The sequence below is a fragment of the Chelonia mydas genome, chromosome 1 (genome assembly GCF_015237465.2).
Source record: "Chelonia mydas isolate rCheMyd1 chromosome 1, rCheMyd1.pri.v2, whole genome shotgun sequence".
In the NCBI taxonomy this organism is placed as follows: domain Eukaryota; kingdom Metazoa; phylum Chordata; order Testudines; family Cheloniidae; genus Chelonia; species Chelonia mydas.
Genome location: NC_057849.1, coordinates 227918997 through 227944544, shown reverse-complemented (window position 1 = coordinate 227944544; position 25548 = coordinate 227918997). Strand labels below are relative to the sequence as shown.

The 25548-nt window shown below is 41.4% G+C and overlaps 1 protein-coding gene across 13 annotated transcripts in view; it reads left to right on the top strand.

The window, feature by feature from the left end:
- PPFIBP1 (PPFIA binding protein 1) overlaps positions 1 to 25548 on the top strand; it is a 179248-nt gene that overhangs the window by 86507 nt on the left and 67193 nt on the right. For all 13 annotated transcript variants that reach the window (XM_037915204.2, XM_043538329.1, XM_037915171.2 and 10 more), the window contains 2 exons: positions 15530 to 15627; positions 18713 to 18918. In XM_037915204.2, coding sequence (XP_037771132.1) covers positions 15564 to 15627; positions 18713 to 18918 — 270 coding nt within the window. In that variant the 5' untranslated portion in view covers positions 15530 to 15563. The remainder of the gene's footprint in view (positions 1 to 15529; positions 15628 to 18712; positions 18919 to 25548) is intronic.

Here is a 25548-nt window from a genome sequence, read left to right as displayed (position 1 = left end):
AGATGTGAGATGTCATAAACCAATATTGTTTGCTAGTTCTAGTCCTAACAAAAAGAAAAGGAGTACTTGTGGCACCTTAGAGACTAACCAATTTATTTGAGCATGAGCTTTCGTGAGCTACAGCTCACTTCATCAGATGCATACTGTGGAAACTGCAGAAGACATTATATACACAGAGACCATGAAACAATACCTCCTCCCACCCCACTCTCCTGCGGGTAATAGCTTTGGGGTGGGAGGAGGTATTGTTTCATGGTCTCTATGTATATAATGTCTTCTGCAGTTTCCACAGTATGCATCCAATGAAGTGAGCTGTAGCTCACGAAGGCTCATGTTCAAATAAATTGGTTAGTCTCTAAGGTGCCACAAGTACTCCTTTTCTTTTTGCGAATACAGACTAACACGGCTGTTACTCTGAAACTAGTCCTAACAATGATCTTTCCAGTAAGCTAATCTGAAGTCCTAGGAAGTTTCTTGCTGTTAGCCTGCACACTTACCTCTTCTTTCTTTAATATTTCCAACATGTCATATCTTAACTTAACTTTCCTTAAACATGCATCTTTTTCTGTATATCTACAGTTTCCTTTATCTGTACCTTGCACTTCCTCTTATTGTATGGTCAGGTCTGCTCCGAGCACTTCTTTTGGTGTCTCTGAGATGACTTATTCTGCTATGCAGTAATAATCTGTTTCATTCAGACCAACAATCTGATTAAAATCTACCTATCCCAATATTCTGATCTGAGCCTGCTACCCACATGTGTAATTTTCCTTTACTTATTTCCCTTTGACAAATTCACTTACAATTAAAACCAGGTTAGGTTAAATTCCTATTCCTCTGTCTGCGCTTACCTTGTATATAGAACGAAAATGCTCTTTAATTACCTGATTCAGGGAGTGATAAGTGATTTTTTCATCCTCTGCTAGTAGTGGGTGTTACAAATTGCAGTTTGGTTCTAGCTACAGTACATATTGTAGTATAAGGCAAATGTCTTCCATCATCATTTTCATCACCTATTTGTTTGCTTGCCTATGGCACGGATTCTAACACACCGCTCAAAAAAAAAGTCTTGGGATAAATTTGAAACATAGGCAGTTTATTTTTTCTGTCTTGTATTAAGATATATTTCCAAATTGTTTCCATTAAGTTAGTGCCTTGCCAGCATTTATTTTATTTTACTTTAAAGCTTATTTATTCTCCTTCCTTGAGCACCAGAGTAATGTATTGAATACAGTTATACTGTGTTTTTTCAGGTCTGGAACCATGATGGCTCAACAGATTTGAAGCTAAGCCCTTTTTATATAACTACTAAAAATACCCCAAAAGTAATTTTTAAAAAAATCAATTACTTGTTAATTGTTGAAGTTTTGTTTCTGCACCTTTCACCCTTTATCTGCCAGCCTCTAACAAAAACCACATACACTTTCTTTAAGAAGTTAATAGTAAATAAAAAAAAAAAAAACCACAACCATGAGACTTTTTGGATCTAGAAGATGTGGAATAGACACTAAAGTGTCTCTCCAGGGGAAGGGTGGTGGTGGTGTCCTTTCTTTGCTCTTTACCTTGCCGTTAATAAACCACCATGTCATGTGTTTGTTTATTTGCAGAGGTGTGGTGTCATGCAGGGAGCAAAATATAATTAACCAGTTTGATGCTGTTTAACTATAAAACTGGTTGTTAGCTTTGTAGCCTTTAGAACTCCCTGTGGGAAATTATTCAACTGATTAGATATTTCATATTCGAAACAAGAGTTTGTTCATAATTGAAATGTATTGTACAAAGAAACCTTTGTAAAGTATATTTCTTGCTTATTCTGGCACTTCAGAGAGAGCACAAACAAGTATCAATATGTCTGAGGTGACATTAATTTTCATGAAATATAGCCTCACCTAGCAATGCTGATAGAGTTAAGGAGGTGGTGGTGTTTTTCCAGATTTAAATAAAATCCCTTATTAGTGGGTTTGTTAACTCAGAAGAATTAATTTGCCCTAGAGTGAAACTTGGCATATTGAGTCTCTTCATGAAATAGTTTCTCCCCCCCCGCCACATTTACAAAATATAAATACTGATTTTGTTGGTTTTGTTTTTTTTGTTTTTTTGTGTGGGTATTTTTTGTTAAGACTACCAAGAGAACAACATTTTGACTAGCTGTTCTGTCCCTCTCCTCACCCCAGACTGTTTCCTCTGACTAAGAAACAAAATATAACCAAGATTGGAAATGTGGTACGCAGTAATTACCGATATTAAAATGCGTCAGAAAGGAATGTGAGAACCGGCTACCCAAGACATGCATTTTATTTATATGTCAATAAATGACAGTAATACTTCGTACTTATCAAATGCTTTATTAAGATTTTTGTACTACTAAGCCTTCTCAAAACACATATATAATGATGAAGACAAGTCACATATAAAGAGCAATCTAGATTGTTTGGTAAGTTGCCGCAAACAAACGTGTTTCAGTAAAGCCAAATGCAAGGTTACACCTCTACAGACAAAGAATATAGGTCATACTTACGGGATAGGGAGCTATATCCTTGTATATAGTGTCTCTGAAAAGGACAAGGTCATGGTGGATAGATAACAGGTAGAACATGATTCTTAGATGTATAAGCAAGGGAACCGGGAGTGGGAGTAGAAGTGGGAAGTGGTATTATCTTTGTCTGCAGCATTAATGAGACCATTACTGAAATGCTGTGTTTGGTGTTCACAGTTTAAAAAGGATACTGATAAATTGGGCAGGGTTCAGAGAAGAGCGATAGGAATAATTTGAGAACTGGGAAACCTGCCTTTTAATGGGGGACTGAAGAAGATCGATATATTTATCTTTTTGAAAAGAAGTTTAACAGGCAACTTGGTTATAGTCTGCAAGTACCACCATGGAGAGAAGATGTTTCATGGAGGAGGGCTCTTTACTTTATCAGACAAAGGCATAAGATCTGTTCTAGTCTGTTGTTGTTTTTTTACATTGTCTTCATCGCTTTAGTATCTGTTCACCTCCCAGAAGTATGTTAAGTGTCTTTACTAACTCTTGTTATGTTTGATACTCTTGATCTTCTTTCTCTCTTTTTTTTCCCCCCCCTCCAATGGGAAGGAGTACAGTCTCATATATGACTCCCAATGAGCTCTAAAGGTAGCTCTAATGAAAGCAAAAAGGCACAAAACATTACAGAAAATTCCAAGGGCAGCCAGCACTGACAACAGATGCTGCCATTTGAAAATGTAGTAGTGTCCTAAATTACGATACATCATCTTTGCATGAGAATTAATAATATAATTGATGTACTCTGGGGCTGTGGAGTGGGGCTGTGGCTTGGGGGAGGGGCGCGGCGTGGGAGATGTGGACAGGGATAAGGGGGCCAAGGCTGAGGCTGCAGCTGGGGGTGAGGCTGGGAGCGGGGGTGGTGAGAGTGGAGCTGCAGCCGGGTCGTGGTGGTGGCTGGCAGCTGGGCCCCCGGCCAGGTATGGGGCCAGGGGTGGGGCCCTGAATTGAGGCCATGGCTGGAGGTGAGACGGGGCTGGGTGGATGCTCCCTCCCTGCCCCTCATGGGGCTGGCCTGGGCCCGCCATGCCCCCCCCCCCCCGAATGTTTCTCTGTGCTCTCCTTGGGGGGTGCACCCCACACTTTGGGGACCTCTGCTCTAACCATAATGGATAGCAACTATACTTTTGTGTAAATGGGAGAATAATTTGATCCTGGGTGTATATAGGTGAGAGTTAATCATTTATATACATATCGGAACTACGAACACTTACATGAAATTGAAAAAGACCATGAGAACAAGTAATAGTAATGTGTAGCGTTCTTGGATGCTCTGAAAGTGCTTACTGACGTTCCTTTAAACCTGAAGGCCATTTTACCTTTTCTGAGCTCAAAAAGAGAGAACAGATACCTCTGTAGATTCTGGCAAGTTTTGAAGCTTTCTCTTTCAAGAATTTCAGACATTGCTGGCTCTTCCTTAACAGAGAATGAATTCCCAAGGGGTTTCTGTCTGAATTCCCTTCTGGCCTTGGATACCTCCACTGCTTTTATGTTTCAAATTGCATATAGAGAACTCTTTGGGTGCCACTAACATATGAATATGTGGGCACTCCACATATTGTCTCTGCCCCTATGAGTAGTTTCTTTGTACATGTAGGGAGCTCAGACTTGGAATAAAGAAGATGATAGACACTGACCTTTCTTCCATTATCCACATCATTCTGAAGTCTGCACTCTCATCTAAAAGTTCAGGCCATAGTTTTGAAAAATGTCCACTAATTTTGTGTGCTAATAATTTTGAGACTGTTAGAGCCGCCTTTTCAAAGGTGCTGAGCACCAGAATCTGCCATTGACTTCAGAGTGTGTGCATGCAAAAGCAAAGGCACCCCAAACTAGGGGACATGTTTGAAAATGTTGCCACTATAGAAACATTCAGCATAGATAGTCTCTCGGGGAGAACATTGTGAATAATTTCAAACATATGCAATATGTTTAAGCACATAATTTTTGTTTGGCATCTTCATTAAGGATCCTGAAGTCCTTATTCAGGCAGATCTCCGTTTGAAGCTGATGTGAGCTTTATGTGAATAAGCACTGCAGCATAAGCTCTCTGGTGCTGCATATTTTGGCTTCCCTTTGCTTTTCTTGCAAAGCAATGTTTTCTTTTCTCTGTGGTTTGTTTTTCACTTTCTCTTGAAGTGGTTTGGAATACATCTGCACTGGTGAGGTAGCCAGAAGGGTTTGTGTGTCTTTGTACTGGAAGGTGAACTGCATAACCCTAGCAACCAGAGTAGTGGTGGGAACCAGCAGAAAGGATATTTAACAAGTAAGACCAAATATCTCCTTATATTTAACAGCCAGAGACATTCTGGAAATGTCAACAACTGATAGTCGTCCTAATTGATGACAGAAATAATTGCAGTTTGAAAGTGTCTTTTCCTTTAGCCTTCCTGCAGTAATATCTTGTTGTTCTTAGCCTGAGCAAGGTGTTCAGCTGTGAGCACTGGAATAGAGGTTTAAAAAACAAGTCTCTTGAACTGATTATATTTAAGAAAGGAGTAAGGATGGTAACACCGGTTTTCTTTTGGGAAGCGTGGCAGAGCTTGTCTTAATAGTCCCAGGGATAAAGTATTTTGAGAGAGATACGCACATAGTGGACCAGATTAATTGCTGGTGTAGCTTCACTGATGTCAGTCAGATTGTATCAGGGATGAATTCCATGTGTGTCTCTTTGTCTGTATGCAAGCGTCTGTTTCGCTCATCTTCTGTGTTATACGTATGGACCCATCTATTCTTATGTTGAGATTTTCCCTTTCCTCACTCACAAAGATAAGGAGAAAGAGAAAATGGTTTATTCTGTTTGGTGTGGTGTTTATATATTAGCTATGGATGACTGTCTGAACAACCTCATTAGTTAATAAAAGATTCCTAGGGACCTTGACTGCTTCACCACTCTGTGGGATTATTCAAGCTGTTTTTTCTCAGCGTTACCTGGCTGTCTGGCTTTTCCTATTTTTCATTTTTTTGGTAGGATTTTACCTCCTTTGGAATAAAGTAAATTAAAAAGAAACTGTTCTATTCATCAACAAGTGTCTGTTCCGTTTACTTGCCAGTACATCATTCTTTCATATGCGGCCTGGTTAGATGCTACCCACTCTATTTCGAAAGTCAGCAATTCATCCTTTTAGTGTATCAGTATTACTTTTGTCCTTACTCTTATTGTATTTGTACTAGAAACATCAAGCAAGCAGATGACTCATTTCATATGCACAAGGCCACTATCTTGGTACATAAAATGGTTTCGGATGCTTGTCCCAAAAATTCATGCCTTGTATTCCCCTTTCCCTCTGCTTTATGATGTCCCCACGTCTTTCCCTCTCTCTATGGTGCGTTGTCTTTTCTTACCTTGTTTTTTGTCTGCTGTAAATTCCTTGGAGTGCAGTCTTTGTCTTCCTTCCTGTCATTGGAATGCCATACATAGCAGTGGTGCTGTGTAAATAATAAAAACTACTGTTTCTGGAGCAGGGGAAGAACACTTCCAGTTTTCTTGTTATCCCAGTAGTTTCACTTCCTCAAACCCAGATGACGCACTGTCTGGGGCGGGTGGCCAGTCCATTCAATTTAATTAAAGCTATCTTAGTTTTAAATTACCACTTTGTAGGACTGAGTAGTTAGGGAAACAATATCTTGTCATATAGTCTCCATCTGTCTTTTACCTCTCAAAATTTCCTAGCCTGTGGCCTGCTCAGTTTGACAGCAGATGTTCTTTTAGAGGTGGCAAGAGGATGTTTGGGGAAGTCTTTTGTTCTCTTTGGATTACAAAAGGCAGTGATATTTCCTCCTTTTACTTCACTGGACTTTATTTTTTAAAATTTGCCCCTTCTCCTACCCCCCAGGGCAATTCCCGTTGTGGTAGCGATGGTGGGAGCTCTGCTGTATGGCTGCCTGTGTTTTAACCACCATGTTGTCCAACCCCACTTAGAGCAGGGCTAGATAAACCACGAGTTAAACCACTAGTGACCACCTGGGCCCTCTCTAGACTAGCGCTCTCACTAGTGCTGCTATTAGTTGAGCTGTATTGATGGTAGCTTTGGGGGGGATCTTTAAGAACAATAGTCCAGTATAGACAAAGTCTTTGCTCAGAAGAAAAACTTAGTAAGTGGGAAATATATTTATCTGAAAATTGTGAGATTCTTTTGCCCCGTGGAAGCAAAATGCTTCCATTTTTTATATTGTGGTAGGTAGTGCCTAGGTGCCCCAACCCCATTGTTTGCTAATCATTGTACAAACATGTAACAGACAGTCCCTGCCCCAGAGAGCTTACATTCTAAGCATAAGATAAGAAACAGGTATTTGGGTGTGGGGGGGGTGGGCGAACAAGGTAACAATGAGATAATGATTCTGCTCCTTACCAAAGCTATGGGCAGCATCTTGACTTTCTTACGTTGTCTCTCCCTCCATGAGGTTTTTTTTATAGGTGGCTTGTTCCTGAGCTATGCTGAGCATGTTCTATTCCCATTAAAATAAATGGCAGTTCAGGGTACTCCGCACTTTGCAGTATAGGGCCCTTAGTCCACAGCACAATAGGGAACCAGTATTTTGTCGAGAGCGGAAGAAGTTCTGAGGGTTCTCTTTAAGCTCTCTGCCTTAGAGGACTCAAGATAAATCTAAAGATGACCATGCCCATTCTCTGTTCATGAAGATTCTTATACTACGTTAGGGAAGGGCAAGAAGTCCTTAATTGTCTAGGCAATCCTCAAAGGAAGAGGGAGTTTTTTTCCTCCCTTATCAAACAAGTAGGCAGCTGACCCATAGATATTTTAGGGAAGATTTGCTATAATGGCAGGCAATAAATTGTTTGATCTTTATTGCTTTCGTACCTTATGCCAAAAACCTGCAGCTATAATTCTTTGATTTGGTTAGACCTTTTTATGTTCAGCTCATCCGTGTTACTTTTTCCCTTTCAGAAATTACTGCAGCTTCTCAAACTTCGGTAACTAGGTTAAAAAAACAACACGTATGTCATTATGTAAGTTCAGTAGCCTTTATTCCATCATTCAAAGGGTATCCTTAAGGTTCAGATCCACTTCTTGCTGATTTGCTGCAAGAAGAGCTTTGATGGAAAAGATATGATGCTCACTGGCCTTTTTCAGTGTAGCCTTTCAGCAGAGATAGCTGGCGGTCTGCAATAAAAGTTACCTGGCAGGTGGTTTATACCTATAGATGACTATTATGTAGGGAAACTTTAGAATTGTTTTGCTTTTTACACCAAAAATTAGATGAACAGCTTTCCTTATTGTTTACACTGGAGCTGAATGCTGCCAATGATGCTGAAAATATCTGACCTTTGTTAAGAAGACACAGTGGCAGGGCATGCAAAAGGTTAAAATGATTCTCCCTCTCTGATTTTTGTTTAGCCTTGTGCTATATCTATGTTTATAGTAGAAGTGTTCTCTCACACAGACTAATGTGTACCAGATGTAAGCCACAACAATCTAGAGTATCCCTGTGACTCATATCTTCATTGTGCGAGAATAGAAACTACAGTACCTCTCCGATTTCCATTGCTCTGATTCAGCAAAGTACTAAAGCTGAAAGAGCCATGGAAATCGGAGAGGTACTGTAGTTTATATTCTTTAAAGCTGGGGGGTGTGTGTGTGCATGTGTGTATACACACGCGCACACAGTATAAGTTTTAAACAAACAATTTAATACCGGTACACAGTGATGATTATTGTGAAGCTTGGTTGAGGTGGAGGAGTCAGAGGGTGGGATATTTCTCAGGGAATGCCTTACTGCTAAATGGTGAACTAGCAATTGCCTGAGCCCTCAAGGGTTAACTCTCACTCTCTACAAGGCAGCAGGAAAGGAGGGAGGGCAGACAGAGACAGACACGCACACACCCTATGTGTGTTTGAGAGATAGAGATGCACATTTCCCCTTTAAGTATGAAGAGTGGGGTCAGAAGTACACTGCCTTGTTAATTAGATCAGCAAGCTGAGACCTGACGTAGCTCCCTCCGTCCATGTGTCCCCTCTGCTCTATGGAAGATGGGGTAAGCAGGGTGCAGGAGCAGGGGGGAGGGGGACACCGTGACATTAGCCCCCCTCCTCACCCCAGCAAGCAAGAGTATTGGGAGCAGCTCCAAGGCAGAAGGCAGGAGCAGCACATGGCAGTGCGGGGAGGGACAACTGAACTGCAGGCAACTGGTAGCCTGCTGGGCAGCTGCTGCACAGGGAACTTAGGGGAGCGGGGAGCTGATAGGGGGGCTGCCGGTCCACCCTGATTCCAAGCCCCTAGCATCTAGTTGCCACGGGCTGCTCTTCCTGCAAGCAGTGGACAAAGCAGGCGGCTGCCAAAGGGCATTAGAAGGGAGCATTGCACAACTTTAAACGAGCATGTTCGCTAATTGATCAGCAATGAAACAATGTTAACCAGGATGACTTTAAGTGAGGAGTTCCTGTACTTAACTTTAAGCATGTAGATACATTGCCTTTGCTGGAACTACTGATGTCTTTAAAGTTAAGCACGTGCGTACGTGTATTGGCCATGTGACGTATAAGTTCAGTGCATGTGTGTATAAACTCCCTTTCAACACAGTGGCTTGCCACCTTGGTAAAGACCACTGCATTTTTTTAAAAGGTGAACTTAATGCTTCTGAAGGCATCCACACTGACATCCCAAAGAATCGAGTCTTCCAGCCATAAAAGATATGTCTACGCTGGAGCCAGGAGGTGTAATTTCCAGGTTAGATAGGTGTACACTCGCTAGCTCTGATTGAGCTAGTATGCTAAAAATAGTCTGGCTGCAGCGGCACAGGGGGACAGTCCATCTGAGGCCTTAGCTATATGTTTAGGTGGCTAGCTGTGCAACTGTGGTTACTTGACTATTCGTAGCACACTCGCTCGATCAAAGCTATCATGTGTGCATCTACCCAAGCTGGAAATTATACCTCCAGCTGCAGTGTAGACACACCCAAAGAGGTAAACCAAGGCATGGGAAGCAGCAGCTCAAACTTTCTCACACCAGTGTGATACAGACTTGGCTTGGAATGGGACCAGCCCTAAGGGCAAGATGGTAGTTCAGTTTTCATCGTCATTCAACCCTTGGCCTCTCCTCTGAGACTGTCAACAAGGATAACAACCATGTTGGTGGTTTTTGCGATGTGGCTGTGTATACAATAAAAACTGAACTGACATCACCACCTCATTTCACATAGGACACCAGACAGCTTTGAGACCGTAATTACTTTTTGTCCCTACTGGCCTGGGCTGGAATTCAAGCCCCTTATTCCAGTGGCTCTCAACCTTTCCAGATGACTGTACCCCTTTCAGGAGTCTGATTTCTCTTGTGCACCCCCAAGTTTCACCTCACTTAAAAACTACTTGCTTACAAAATCAGACCTAAAAATACAAAAGTTTCACAGCAACTATTTCTGAAAAATTGCTTACATTCTCATTTTTACCATATAATTATAAAATAAATCAATTGGAATATAAATATTGTATTTACATTTCAGTGTATAGAACAGGATAAACAAGTCAGGTCACTGTCTGTATGAAATTTCAGTTTGTACTGACTTCGCTTGTGCTTTTTATGTAGCCTGTTGTAAAACTAGGCAGATATCTAGATGAGTTGATGTACCCCAGAAGACCTCTGCATGCCCCCCAGGGGTACACATACATCCGTTTGAGAACCACTGCTTTATACCGTGATGGCCCCTTGTTGATCCAGTCACCCAGCAACTTCACTGTTATCCATACAGAATATGCTTCAAAGTACCCATCTGCTTCTCACCAGATTTTCAACTTTGGACATTAGGGTGGTTAGGAAAAGGAGGTATGAGGAAAGTGTATCCCCCTCCGTTGACTCAGTAGTCTGAAATCTTGGGATCTTATTGCATGAATTGCTCTGCTAGTCCCAGACAGTAGGGTTAGCCCAAATTTTCCCTATACCATCTTCAAGTTTCTTACTGATTTTGTAGTTAAGGCAGTGGACTGGGAGTTCGATCTGGGTTTAATCTCAGCAGTACCACAGACTTCTTGTGTGACCTTGGGCGAGACACTGAAAGGACTGCCACTGACTTCAATGAATGTTGAAGCAGGCTTTTAATCTTTGTTCTTCAGTTCTCCATTTGTAAAAATGTGGATAAATACTTTTCTACCTCGGGGGTGGGTAGGTGGGTGGGTTTGAGGCTAAATCATTGTTTGTGAGCTGCTTGTATACCGTGATGAGGGCATCCATCTATGTACCTAGATAGACAAGGATACTAAGTATATGCTTTTGTTGATTACTATGCAATTTCAGTGTAATAATAGCACAATAATTCATTGAACAGGAGTTGGTGGCCTAATGCCCTAAACCTTAGGTATAAGACAAAAGGGCCACGTATTCTTCCCTGGGTGTAATAAGCAAATATAGGGAGCTCTGAGATAAAATCTGAACCCAAATGATTGCTATGTTGAATACAAGGATGTTTACGCAAGCGGTAAATACTATCTACTGTGTATAAATATTAGGGTTGTCAATCGCAGTTAACTCAAGTGATTAACTCAAAACAAATCAACTCCAATTAAAAAATTGTGATTAATCAAAGTTTTAATCGTACTGTTAATAATAGAATACCAATTTAAATTCACTATAAATATTTTTGGATTTTTTTTTTACATTTGCAAATGTATTGATTTTCAGTGACAACGCAAAATAAAAAGTGTACAGCGCTCACTTTATATTATTTTTGGTTACAAATATTTGCTCTGTAAAAAAGAAACAAATGGTATTTTTCAGTTCACCTCATACAAGTACTGTAATACAGTCTCTTTATTATGAAAGCGCAACTTACAAATGTCGAATTTGTTTTGTTACATAACTGCATTCAAAAACAAAACAATGTAAAACTTTAGAGCCTACAAGTCCACTCAGTCCTACATCTTGTTCAGCCAATCACTAAGACAAACAAGCTTGTTTACATTTACAGGAGATAATGCTGCCTGCTTCTTATTTACAATCCCATCTGAAACTGAGAACAGGCATTCGCATGGCACTGTTGTAGCCAGCATTGCAACGTATTTACATGCCAGATATGCCAAACATTCTTATACCCCTTCATGCGTTGACTTATAGATTGCACTGTCTTTTATCTTTTTTTTACAGTGCAAATATTTGTAATAAAAAATAATATAAAATGATCACTTTGTATTCTGCATTATAATTGAAATCAATATATTTTAAAATGTAGAAAAATATCCAAAAATATTTATAGTAAATTTAAATTGGTAGTTTTATTATTAACAGTACAATTAAAACTTTGATTAATCACGATCAATTTTTAATAATTTGACAGCCCTAATAGATATATAAAATCTCCGTCACAACTGCAGGATGTTTTTCGCCTTGTGTAAGGTTTTTTTGTTACTTTCTAATAAGATATATCAACTTGTCTCTGAGCTGCATGGAGCGTTAGACTTAAAATGAAGGAAGGTAAGCTGGTTCATTAGGCAAAGTTCATTGGCTATAAATACTTATGGTGAGGGGTTAATTCTTCCCTTCACTTAGTTTAAAATAAGAGCCATAGAGATTTGAACTCTGGCACACCAGATACTCCTAAGATGGCTTCCACTTGTGCATTTAACTTTGTCCCCTTTTGATTCCTGCTGCAGGGTTTCACCAGTTGCCTCGGCTAGGCTCAGTGGGGAGAGGCTGTGGCTGATCTTCTGGTCTGGGCCAGCTCTGATGCAGTCAGTTGAAATTGGGGCAAAGGAAGTGGGTTGCCATCTTTAAGAGCCTCTTGTGTTGATTTTTTGAAAGTTGAGTGTTCTCATGAGCTAAAGGATAACAGGAAACAAGGATGAGTTGTTGCAGCTGGGAAAGTGGGAGTGATTCAACTAAGAAATTAAGTTTGAGGACCAAAACTTAAAAATACTGCTTTCTTCTTTAAATCACCCATTTAAATTCCCAGACTCCCAGCTTATCATCTTGGGAAGTATGTCCAGCAGGTTAGCCTTCCAAGCTGTACTTGAAGAGTAGAGTAGTGTGTCCTTCCAAGAAAAGTCTAGTTTTTAAATCCCTCTTTATTCCTCAAATTCTAAGCATTCTGGGATTAGATTAATTGTGGTGTAACTCCATTGTCCTCTCTGGAGTTCTTCCAGGGGACAATTTGGTTCACACACTGCTGACTCTTGTTAAAAAAAAAACAAAAAAACAAAAAAAACAACAACTAGAAGCATTCTCCTTATGTACAAGAAACTATTTTTTCATTTGTATTTGATAATTTATTTTATTTGATATTTATGAAGAACATTGGCATTTCTTTTATTTTGCCCCCATTTGTCATCATGTTTCCACAGACACAGTCACAATAATGCAAGTGACATGTATTTAGAACCTTTAGAGAAGTCCTAAAATTACACATGGGCTGTTTTTTTCCCCTCAGTCTCTATTGACGTAATGCACGGAACACTAGACCCCCGACTTACCTGAACTTCCTGAAACCTGGATTATCTGCAATTGGGTTCTTTCCCCCCAGATGCACCATTGATATAGAACAGTGTGCCCTGTTAACCAAAAGAGTTATTTCCTTTCTCATCCACTGTGGGACTGTCTTTGATTTGTGAGGGACTACAGAAGAGAAGAGGGGTTGTGGGCCATGGGGAGCTGTAAAGCAGAGACTCAGGCTTACTGCTATCATTAAACTTCACCTGCAATTTACTTCCCTTCCGGCAAATTTCAGTTGGCTATTAGAGCTTACTGTTTCTCCTGTGTGAGCTGTCTGAAGCATCACATGCCACTGTTGGTGGGAATTAGAGGGCCACCAATGTTCTATAATACAGGCAGGTGGTGCCTATGAACGTGACTGTGAACAGACCTGCCAAAGATAGAGACCAGCCCACCAAGCAAAGACTTGATTTCCTAGCAGCTCAGTCGGGGCTTAGGTGAGATATGCCTGCTGATATTGCCAGTGGTCAGGAAGGAAACCTGCTGCTTTGTAAGCTTTCTAAATTTAGAGGACACTGAGTGATGCTGTGGTAATTGGGCTTACAAATGTACCCTAATTGTAAGCTTAATTGTGAAAAAGTACATGAAAGTTCGAGATGTTGCAATAACCTATAAAACAAATGTTCATGGAAAGTAGTTGCTTTCAGTAATGAATGTTATAAAAAGGTATGAAAGTGAGACCAAAAAAACTGAATTAGTCTAAGCAAAGAGGCCTATTAATGTAACTCAAAGACTGTACTGTTTAGTAAAAATAAGAAATGTGGAACCAAAAACTAATGAACCAAAACTGATGTGTCAGATACTAGGCCTAATTGGTGGACAAAATAATGAGGGGATGAGCTACTCAACCCATGACTCCCTTTTTGGGTCCTTAAAAAAGACTTTTTTGGGGGAAGGAATAAGAACAGAGTGAGGCTACTGGACCAACTTCGTCCTCATGACTGGTCCCCAGTGTCTCCTGGGACCCTAGCCTTCCTCATCCTGATCCCGAGAGATGTCCTGACCAGCCTGGGCCAGAGAGAGGGATCCAGATGGCAGCGCTAGCCCTACCAGCTCCATCTGAATCCCAAAGACCACCTGAAATAAAATGACAGGTTTCAGAGTAGCAGCCGTGTTAGTCTGTATTCGCAAAAAGAAAAGGAGTACTTGTCACACCTTAGAGACTAACACATTTGTTTGAGCATAAGCTTTCGTGAGCTACAGCTCACTTCATCGGGTGCATACAGTGGAAAATACAGTGGGGAGATTTTATATACACAGAGAGCATGAAACAATGGGTGTTACCATACACACTGTAACAAGAGTGATCAGGAGAGTGGGTGGAGAACCTTTTATAGTGATGATCAAGGAGGGCCATTTCCAGCAGTTGACAAGAATGTGTGAGGAACAGTAGAGGGGGAAATAAACAAGGGGAAATAGTTTTACTTTGTGTAATGACACATCCACTCCCAGTCTTTATTCAAGCCTAAGTTAATTGTATCTGTTTCTGAAGTTTTTTTGTTGAAGAATTGCACTTTTAGGTCTGTAATCGAGTGACCAAAGAGATTGAAGTGTTCTCCGACTGGTTTTTGAATGTTATAATTCTTGACGTCTGATTTGTGCTTCAAAAACAGACTCCAACGAGAGACTGCTGAATTGGAATTAATTTGCAAACTGGATACAATTAACTTAGGCTTGAATAAAGACTGGGAGTGGATGTCATTACACAAAGTAAAACTATTTCCCCTTGTTTATTCCCCCTCCCCCCACCACTGTTCCTCACATGTTCTTGTCAACTGCTGGAAATGGCCCACCTTGATTATCACTACAAAAGGTGTCTCTCTCTCTCCCCCCCCCCCCCCCCCCCGCCACTGCTAATAGTGCACCTTTCGTGATCGCTCTGGTTACAGTGTGTATGGTAACACCCATTGTTTCATGTTCTCTGTGTATATAAATCTCCCCACTGTATTTTCCACTGAATGCATCCGATGAAGTGAGCTGTAGCTCACGAAAGCTTATGCTCAAATAAATGTGTTAGTCTCTAAGGTGCCACAAGTCCTCCTTTTCTTTTTTTGAAATAAAATGGGATGAGACTCTAACAACAGCAACAATAACAGTTCCAGCCCATTTCAACTCACTTCCCTTTTCCCCAAAAGGGCAGTTATTACCATCTAAGAGACTGTCAAACAAGACGGGAAGGTTTCCTTCTAAAAACTCTCTCCAGCTAAAGGAAAGGGAACAAGGGAGGTTGTTAAAATGAAATTTGGACTTAATATTTTTCATTGCAGATACTTTAACTGTTTTTTCCTTCTCTGTATCTTTAATAACAAGTTACAAGGATTTTTAATGGTGCGTTTGCCATAGTATTAAGCAAGCTGAGGTCTCTGTATACCAAACCCCAGACCTTGTTTAATACTATTTAATGTTGGATTATGTTAACACTTTTGGCCGATGTATTCCACCCTAATTAATACAGCGGCGAAATGAATAGCCACTTGCAGACTGACTTGCATGGTTGAGCCTTTTGAAGTGTTGGTGTCCATGTAACGGAATTATCATTTCATTTCTTGTTAGGCTTTAGAAGCGAGTACCCTTGAGAAGCAGGAAGATGATGAGTGACGCAAGTGACATGCTGGCTGCAGCTTTGGAACAGATGGATGGCATTATAGCAGGTAAAAACATTACGTTGTTTGTTTAACCAGTTCAGTTCTCCTGATTTCATGTAGAGGGCTGAGTTCCAGTCGAAGGAGGATGCAAATAGAACTGTGTTTGACTTCCTACTAACTAGTTTGTGAAACTCAAAGGATGCAAACAGATTTGAAAGAGGATGGCACAAATGCCTGCAAACACATAGTGCCAATGCAATTGCACCCTTTCTCTGATCTCCCCGTCACTATACTTCACAAAACCACTGGGCAATGTGATTCAACTTGAAGGACTGAAATAGCCAAGGATGTGTCGAATCAGGATTAGTGTGTGTTTTGAAGAGTAGTGGGGTGTCAGGAAGGGAAAGCTTATCTAGTGCTGTACCTCATTCAAGTCTTGGGAGAAATTAATTAAATGGGCCTGGATGGGACAATTCAGATTAAGAACTGAATTTTGATCCCTTTGAAGTAGGGGCTTTTTGAATCAGGGCTTTGGTTTGGGCCTATCTCTAACTTCAATGTTTTCATAAGCATGAGCAATTCGCTCATACATTTTTACTGGGCTGGGGAGAGAGATCAAAAAGTATATTACTTCCTGAACTCTTAAAGCTGTGTCCAGTGAGCTGTGAAAAAAATACAATCATATAAAACAGAAACAAAGCAGACAGAAGTTTTTGGTTTGATTCCATTCCAGCAGAGCTATCCAAACAGCTGTTCAAATGGAAGAAGTATTCTGCGTAGGCAGCATCAGAGATATGAAGGCTTCAACAATCCCACATACAATAATTTCCTTTAAAAAATTTCAAAAAGTGCCTGCTTTGCTGCAACTGACTTTTCTCCACAATGCTATCTTCTTAAAGACCTCTGGCACATATGTGCAGTGAATACAATGGGTCATAATGATGTCCTAGGATTGATATAGTCTATCTCTATAAAAAAAATCTTTAAGTAGGTATTAGCATGCAGATCTGGTCAAGCATCTGTATTATAAAGGGCCCAAGTAGGCTTGGACAGCATGCGGTTTAATGTAAAAATAAAGGGTGGTTATCAGGATGTTTAAGGCACCAAAGACTTAATTACGTATGTCTTTACAAACCTTTAAATAATATTGAAAAGGAGTTGTTAATTCTGTCCTAACACCTCCTATACTTCTGCAAGGGATTTTTCTCTTTTTAATTTTCTCAAGGGGAATTAATAGTTGGAATGCTTGCATTTTTCAGACTGCCAGACAAATGTAGGCTTAGAAGGAAGTGTACATTCTGCATATATCTGCAATATCGAAACAGTTAACAGCACAAAAGCTGATACTTTGTCGTTAATATGTCTCATTGTGTCTAGGCATTACAGTATTAAGTCGTTACAGATGTGACAGTCTCACATCAGTGTGTTGCAGTGTCGAGACAGAATTAGCTAAGCTAATTTAAATCAGCTTTAACTGTGAATTTCTTCCCCTTTTTATTGAACCTTTAACTTTAAAGTGAACATCCTTTGTGTTAGTAAAATGAACCAGGGGTACTTGTGGCATGTTAGAGACTAACCAATATATTTGGGTATAAGCTTTCGTGGGCTAAACCCACTTCAGCAGATGCATCTTCACCTTATTGCAGATACAGACTAACACAGGTACCACTTGAAACCTTTGTGTTAGTGAATGATAACTTTTGCTTATTAATACTAATGTGTGAACTCCACGATATCCAACTTGTTTGGGCTTAGGGTTTTAATTTTAGGGGAAGTCATTCAATATTTCCTTTCTCTCCCTCTTTATTCTCTTTATTTTTTTAAAGGCTTCCAACCCCTTACATCAGGGTAACCTATCTTTTTGAGTGAAAAATGTTGACTGCAATTCCCTGTGGAACCCATTAGTTCTCTTGGGTCATGTAATCACCACAGAGTAAGACAAAACACTGGTAGGGCTGAGCATGTTTCTTCCATAGTATTCCCAACCTCTGGTAGCCTGGGGAGCTAGGGGACCAAGCTGTGCCTTGAACTCCAGTATACTTTGTATTGGCATGTTACTCTGCTGCAATACAGTCCGTGATATATCATGTTAGGTTTCCTGTACATTAAAATTGTAGAAAAAATACAAATTACAGGTAGCAGAAGGACACCAGATGAGTATCAGTGAATAATTACCTATGTCTGTGCTGTAACTTGGAGATGAGCCTACATCCAAACACCCTTAAAAACTGGGAGGTTCAAAATCCAGATCCAGGTCTGAATTTTGTTGGTAATAATATTTGTCACTAGGAATCTCTGTAGGTGCCAAACCTCCTAGATCAGTGCTTCTCAAACTTTTTTTTCCGCGGACCACTTGAAAATTGCTGAGGGTCTCAGTGGACCACTTAATGTTGAATGATCTTTCCAAATGTTGTTCATACCATTAGCTAACTATTGTAAAGAGCTTTGGATAAAAGCACCATATTAAAAAAAACTTAATTTTTTTTGTTCTACAAATAAAAGCACACTACTCATATTTTAATATTAGTAGTCTTACCTTTCTAACGTGATGGATGTGCCCTCTCTCTCTGCCACGGCAGCCCCCGAGCTGGGGCTGAGAAGGATGGGAGGGCGGTCTCTCCCTCTCCCCCACCACGGCAGCCTCCAAGCTGGGGCTGGGAAGGAGGAGGTTCTCTCCCTTTCTCCCCCACCACGGCAGCCCTTGAGCCGGGGCTGGGAAGGAGGGGTAGCCGCAGCCCTGGAGCTGGGGAAGGTCGCCACTTTCTCTGGCCGCCGCAGCCCTGCACGTCCCAAATTCCCCCCACCCCCTCTTCTCACCCCACTGCCCCCTCCCACCTACTCCCTATTCCCCCCAAGGCCACCACCTCACCTTACATGTGCATCTTCTCCAGGGTCCAGGCACCTAATTAGTGGAGCCCATGCCTGCACAGCTCCACTAATAAGGTGGGAAGCCCTTCATTCTTTTGTATGCAGCCACCTAGGGGTGCACCTTAGAGGGAACTATCTGTGGACCACCTGAATGGAGCTCACGGACCACTGTTTGAGAACCTCTGTCCATCCTAGCTGTATTATAGCAAGTCACATAATTGTATTTATATATTTATTTACTCTTCTAGCTTATCTAATGTAATCCTTGCTTGCTTTTGTCTAGGTTCCAAGGCTTTGGAGTATTCCAATGGTATATTTGATTGTCAGTCCCCTACCTCTCCATTCATGGGGAGCCTGCGAGCACTGCACCTTGTGGAGGATTTGCGTGGTTTATTAGAGATGATGGAAGCAGATGAAAAAGAAGGACTGCGATGTCAGATCCCAGATTCCACAGCAGAAGCTTTGATTGAATGGCTCCAAAGCCAAATGGTACAATATCCCCTTGACTTTCTTATAAAATATTGGTGTCCTGTCTTACATGCTACAGCTGGTCAGAAAATGGGTTTTTATTTTTTGCAGAAAAATTCTGAATTTTCAGTCAAAAATTGAAAACCAAAATATTTGGGACAAAATGGGAAATAATTTGCTTCAGAAAAGCTGCTGTAGAGCCTCATGATCTCATTGTCCCTTATAGCCCGGGGTCCCTGGTTGGACATTTTCCATGATGCACCACAGTGTCTCCTCCTGGTGGGAAATTTTTCCAGTGGTTGGGCATTTTATATTTTTATGGAAAAAATCAAAATTTTCTGTGGAAAGCAGACACTGTTAGTGAAAATTTTAGTTAGTTGAATTTTTGATGGAAATTTTTTGATCAGACCAACTGTTTACACTTTTTGGTATTAATAATCTATCAGGAAAACTTTTAGAATGATAGCATCTTTGACTGTTATGTTGGTTTAAGAAATAAATTAGTGGTATATCGTATTATTCAGCATAAATTGCATATTGGAGACCAAATCTGTTCCAGTTACCTTCTGTGCCTGTGAATTCCAGTTTTGTCGTCCTTACCTTGAAGAAACCCCAGTGTGTACTTGGCAGGATAATTTTTCCCTTGCCATGGCTTGTTACTACTGCATTTGAGAGCAGTGTGTTACTCTGTAGTAGAGTGTGACTTAGGAAAGCACAGAGGAAGTAATTATGCACAGTATATGAGAGACATAATTTAGGGCAACCTTTTCAAAGAGGCCTCAGCCTGACCACTAATTTTGCATCCCTAATCCCCTTCTGGTTGCAGTATTCCTGGTGTACTTGCTTGCGGGTGCAAGTGAAAGTCTTCCTTGTTTGTGAGTACCTTTGGTGCTGGTTGGGTGGCTTAGGGGAGAATACATATCTCAGGGGAGCTCGGGTGGTGGAAGTGAAAATGATATATTAGACCTCATTCTTCAGCGTTTGTCAATCTCTAAGGCTACATACACATTACCACATGCGTCAGAATAAGTTATGTCAGTCAGGGGTGTGAATAAGCCATCCCCGAGCGATTGTAAATGACATCGACCTGAGCGCTGGTGTGGAAGTTCTCCCGCCGGCATAGTTACCACCGCTCTCGGGGGCTGGAGTAACTAAGTTGACAGGAGAGCTCTCTCCCATCGGTTTACAGTGCCTGTGCTAGCAACGCTACCGCTTTGTAGTGTAGCCGTGGCCTAAGTGTTAACAATCAGAATAACACCTGATGCAAGGAGGGGCAGGGAACAGATTATTCCACATCTACCCACTGCAAGGTTTAGCATCTTCCTCAGAAGGAGCTAGTGCTGTCTGCCATTGGAGACCAGATACCAGACTAGATGGACCTTGGGCGCGTGGGAGGGGGGAGCGGGCAGTTCTTGTGTTCCTAAGACTGCAGTCTGTTAGTAACATTCACAACACTGCATGCAAAATCAGTTGTGTGTGCAAAATTAGAGGCCATTTTTGAATATTGGCCCCTGTAAGAATGTAATGCTTTTCATTGATAGAATTTGCTTCTATTTGACTTCAGGTGCCATCTAGTGGCACATGTAGTTCTGTGAAATCTCAGTTGAGAGATACTGGTCCTGGGAATAATACAGCTGCTGAACTTTTCTCTTATTGAAGGTTCTAGGAGGAGAGCTGTGTTTCTGAAGTAGCTTTTGCTTTATACTATTCAAATGACCCAGGGCCTGATCTAAAGCCTGCTGAAGTCAGTGGAAGTCTTTTCATTGACTTCAGCAGGCTTTGGATCAGAGCCCTCAGTGTTGAAATCTGTGATCAAGACCCAAAGTGGCGGTTAACACACTGATATCAGAAGGAAGAGATTGAATTATATGGGATTCAATTCTTCAAAATATATAAAGTTATCTATAATTTCAGCACCTTGAAGGTCTGTAATTTACAGTAATAACATCAACTCTAGCTAATATCATGTCTCTGTGGAATGGGGGTAAACATGGGACTTAATCATGTGCTGTCCAAGAAGTTGATTTATAATATTTGAATGCTTGTGAAAGGTGCTAAGTAAATTATATCAGTGATGAATGAAAAATCTCTGCAGGTAAAGCATGGGCAGTACAAGTTTGCTATGCTGGCCTGCCAGTAGTATGCCTTATTCGTGAGCAGGAGGGGCCGTCTGTATCAGCAAGAAGATAGTTCCATCTCCGTGACCAGTTTCTCTGCTAAGACTATCAATAAGGATGCCAAATAGTGCCAGTTTTGGTTGTTGTTTTGAGATGCAGATGTGCCTGCCTATTAAGAACTGAAAAGAAATCGCCAAACTCATTTCACATAGACCACTGAACAGCTGTCAGGTGGTAACAGCTTTCAAATACTGCTATCACAGGTGGAATTTGAAGTAGTGATCTAGCTGGGAAAGGGTCTGGATTAGCATTCCTCATATCAGGGGTTGGCAACTTTCAGAAGTGGTGTGCCGAGTCTTCATTTATTCACTCTAATTTAAAGTTTCTTGTGCCAATAATAAGAATCCATGTGATTCATGCTGAGCTGCGCCCCTTCTTGGCCCTGTCTGCACCCCTCAGTGCCCCAGGCTGGGGCCAGAGGGCCACAGCTGGGGTTGGCTGCAGAGCCCCAGGTTGAGGCCAGGAGCAGAGCCCCGGGCCAGCGGCCGGGACCCCAGGCTGGCATCAGAGCCCCCCGGACAGGTGGCCGGGATCCAGGGCCGGCAGCGGGCTGAGCAGGGCCAGCAGCTGGAACCCCAGCTGGCAGGGGCCCAGCGGCCAGTACCCCAGGCTAGCAACAGATCCCCCCAGACCTGTGGCTGTGACCCGGGGCTGGCAGCAGGCTGAGCGGGGCCGGTGGACGGAACCCCAGTCCAGCAGCGGAGCCCCCTGGACCGGCAGCTGGGATCTGGGCCCGGCAGCGGTCTGAGGGGGCCAGTGGACAGAACCCCGGCTGGCAGTGGGCTGGCGGCTGGTACCCCAGGCCAGCAGCGGAGCCCCTGGGACCGTGGCCATGACCTGGGGCTGGCAGCAGGCTGAGTGGGGCTGGCGGCCGGAACCCCGGCTGGCAGCAGAGTCCCCAGGACTGGTGGCCAGGACCCGGGCAGTGTGAGTGCCACTGAAAATCAGCTCTCATGCCATAGGTTGCCTACCCCTGCCTCATATAGTTCTGTATAATGTGGTACAGTTAGCTGAGATTTCTTTCACTCCCACAATATTGAAATTGGCTGTCTCAAGTTATCCTCATGGCTTTCCCTGACCTCACACTAAATTGTTCCTGCTGTACTTACATGTGTAGCCCCTTTGGGATGACTCGCAAAGGAAGGAGAGCAGGATTCTACACACTAAGCATTTAAAAACAAAACGAACCTCCTGTTTCAGATGTCCTTTTTACACAAAGGACAAGTCTTTCAGTTAAAATATGGATGTGAAATATTTTAAGGAAACGGCTGAGTGTGCCAAATGGCCAGTTGGATCCAGCTGTACGTGTTGTGCAGTAACATCTGCTCATGGAGTTGTTTATGTAAAGTGGTCAAGTAGTTTCCATTGAGGAATTCAGAGGTAAACTAATGTTTCCATTGAACAAAATGAACTCTTAACATCTCCATTTGAAATCCACAATGTGTTAATTAACTCAGCGGGGTAGAATCAAGATGCTTTTCTTGTCTGCTTTTCTAACTCAGGTGAATAAAAAAATGTGTGGTGGAAATCATGCAGGCATTTCCCTGGGTGCATGCTGGAAGTGGATGGATTTATGTGATTAAACTTAGAGATGGGCCCAATCATTCACAGTTTAGATCTGGATTCAGGCTTCTTCAAAGTTCAGAAGTATTGGGATCCAGGGTTTCAGTGTGTCTCATCATAGACGTAGGAAACAGCTGTGACGTTCATGACGAGATCATACCTTTCCCGAGCTTCAGGGATTTTCAGTTTGTTGCTGATGAATAAAAATTCTCATTCTATTCTAATGTGTATCTACTTAATGTATATAGTGCCCAGGGCAAAGCAGTTATTCACAGTTTCTTTTCTCTGTAAATAGGTCTGGTTTTGTTTCTCAGTGCTTTCCAGGTCAGATATGGCCAGTTTGCAAATAAAAAAAAAAAAAAAAATCCATTTCTAACTATGAGCCCCACAAATTGAAAGGCAGTATTTTTATCCTTCTTGCATATCATCATGGGTAATAAAGGTATTTCAAACCAAATTCTGCTCTTCATTGTACCACTGCAACTCTGTTGCTTTCAGTTTAAACTTGATACATAATTCTGTTGATGAAGCACAAAAGGGAATAGAATTCAACTCGCTCTCCCAGAGTTGGCTCCAAGGTGCTAATAAGAGTTAAATGCAGCAAAACCTTTTTTAGTCACTAAAGTCAGCAGCCTTGGCTGGGGACAGGTACACGGGAGCAAATCTCTTGAGTAAGGAGGTATACGTTTTACCTAATTGCTTTTATGAGTGGAGCCTCACTTTAAGCAATGTAGAGTAAAAATCAAACGGAACACACAAAATCTAAAGACACCCGTCAGTCATAACTGCACCTTCCTCTTACCAGGACTGGCTTCTTCTCTGGGTAGCAGGCACTCTCAAGCTGCTAGCAAGTTCCTTAAAATGCTTTCCCATAACCATGAGCATCACCTCACTCTTCTCCTGAGTTGAGTTTTCAGATTGAAATTGGATGATTTGTTGTTGCTTTTTAAGTGATATTGATTGATTGATTACAGAAAAAACATGGTCAAGTTGAGTGAGTGTCCTGTGCCTTTCTGGGATAACTCGCTGTGTCTTGTTTAAAGATGGGCCTGGTCCAGAACCCCAGACCTAAGCTCCCCAAAGTTTAGATCCAAACCTTTCATCTTTGGCCCCTCTCTAATGGTGGTCGGGGTGTAACTCTGCGTGTTTTTTATACAGAGGAGCCAGTGACCTTTAACAGCCAGTGACCATTTTTTAGCCAAGTTTCATGTTCACCATGGGTCAGTTCATGTGTATTTTCAGCTTTTGGTAATGAGTTGACTTGTGATGCTGACAGTGATTTCCTGGATCCGTGCATGTTGTTATTGCATCATGAAAAAACGCGGTCCTCTCGCAAACTCAGCTACAGGTTCTGCCTCCTCTTTAATGAGTTAATTCCTTCAGAAGATGGCCAGATTCCTGGGAGCTAATAAAACCAATAGTATTCTTTATGAGGACATATTAGGTTTCAAAGATAAATTTGCTTGTCTGAGATAAGTGTACTGAAATAAATCAGCCCTTTTTAAGATGTGGAGTGGTTCCCATGTGGCAGAAGTAGATCACTCGCCAAGAAACGTTAAATGTGATTTATTCATGGAAAAATCCTGTATTCAAGTGAAGATTTATTTGATTTTCTTAGTGTAGACATAAGATAGATTTATTTGATTTAGACTGACTGGGTTAGATCCTGAAAGCATTTTATGATAGTATGTGGCACATTTAGTCTCTCACCCCTTGAGAACTGAATTCGGATCCTGCCAGAGATCAGGGAGTGTGGTGATTCCATCCTCCCCCTAGTGGAAAGTGCCCATGTCACAAATTGTCACATAATTGAGTTTTTGCTCGTGAGAGGCCTAGCTGTGGAGTGCTCTTTAACCACAAGATTATCCTCCTTTCTAGGGATGACTATCAAGTTTGGTCTGTCTTTGATAAAATAAGTGATTTGAGAATAGCAGGGAGCCATCTACCCTGCTGCTTTGCTTGGTATCTTTGACAAGTTCATGCATTGTACCCTGTTCTCAAGCAGCCACAAGGACAGTATTGCCAACCTGAAAATCATGAGTTGGGGTCACAAATTCATGATTGTCTTAAAAATCATGAGAGTTCAATGAGTAAAAAATGTGGGGTTCTTGTCACTCGCATCCTGGTGTTTGACTCTTTTAGAGTTCACGGTTTCAATACTTTTTTCTGAAATCCTGAGGCTACAAACTTTTTTTGGTAATAAACAAAAGCTTAAATTTTCAGATAATCACAAGACTCCAGGAACTAGGGGTTTATACCCCAAATATTTTGAGATTTGCAACAAAATTGTGAGAGCTGGCAAAAGTATGACGGGGTATAATTACTTATTCTGAATACTGAGCGGGTGGCAGTTCAAAAATTAAAACACTGAGGTATTTGGTATTGTTGTGAGGATACAACATAACCAGACTTCTAAATCATCTTCTCCTAAAACTTTAAATAAATCATGTTTGAGTCTTGAGAATGTTCAACTATTTTTTCAATTATTTTTCATTTATGCTTGGCCTCCGCACTCATGCGTTCCACCAACTCTTCCACCTATTAAAATAATAGTCCATCGGTAAAATCTGAGTGTCAAACCTAGTGTTTTTAACCATATTTATATTTTGATACTTGTAAGCAGGAAATAGAATCAGAATCTCTATTTTTAACTGAATTATTTCCATTTAAAAGGAGGCTCGTCCTGATTTTGGTAGAAGCTGTGGAGTTGAGAAGGGAAGTGCTTGTACTGCAACAAAAGAGGTTAAGGGAGACCTTATTACTCTCTGCCAGATGAGCCAGTGAGATGGGGAAGGGGGAAATAACTAGTGGAGGAAAATTGATGAGGCCCTTGGGTATCTCAAAGGGGAAGCTGATCTTTGTGGGAAAGCACCTAGTTTTCTGAAATTGTGTAGTGCGAAGGGAAGGGGCT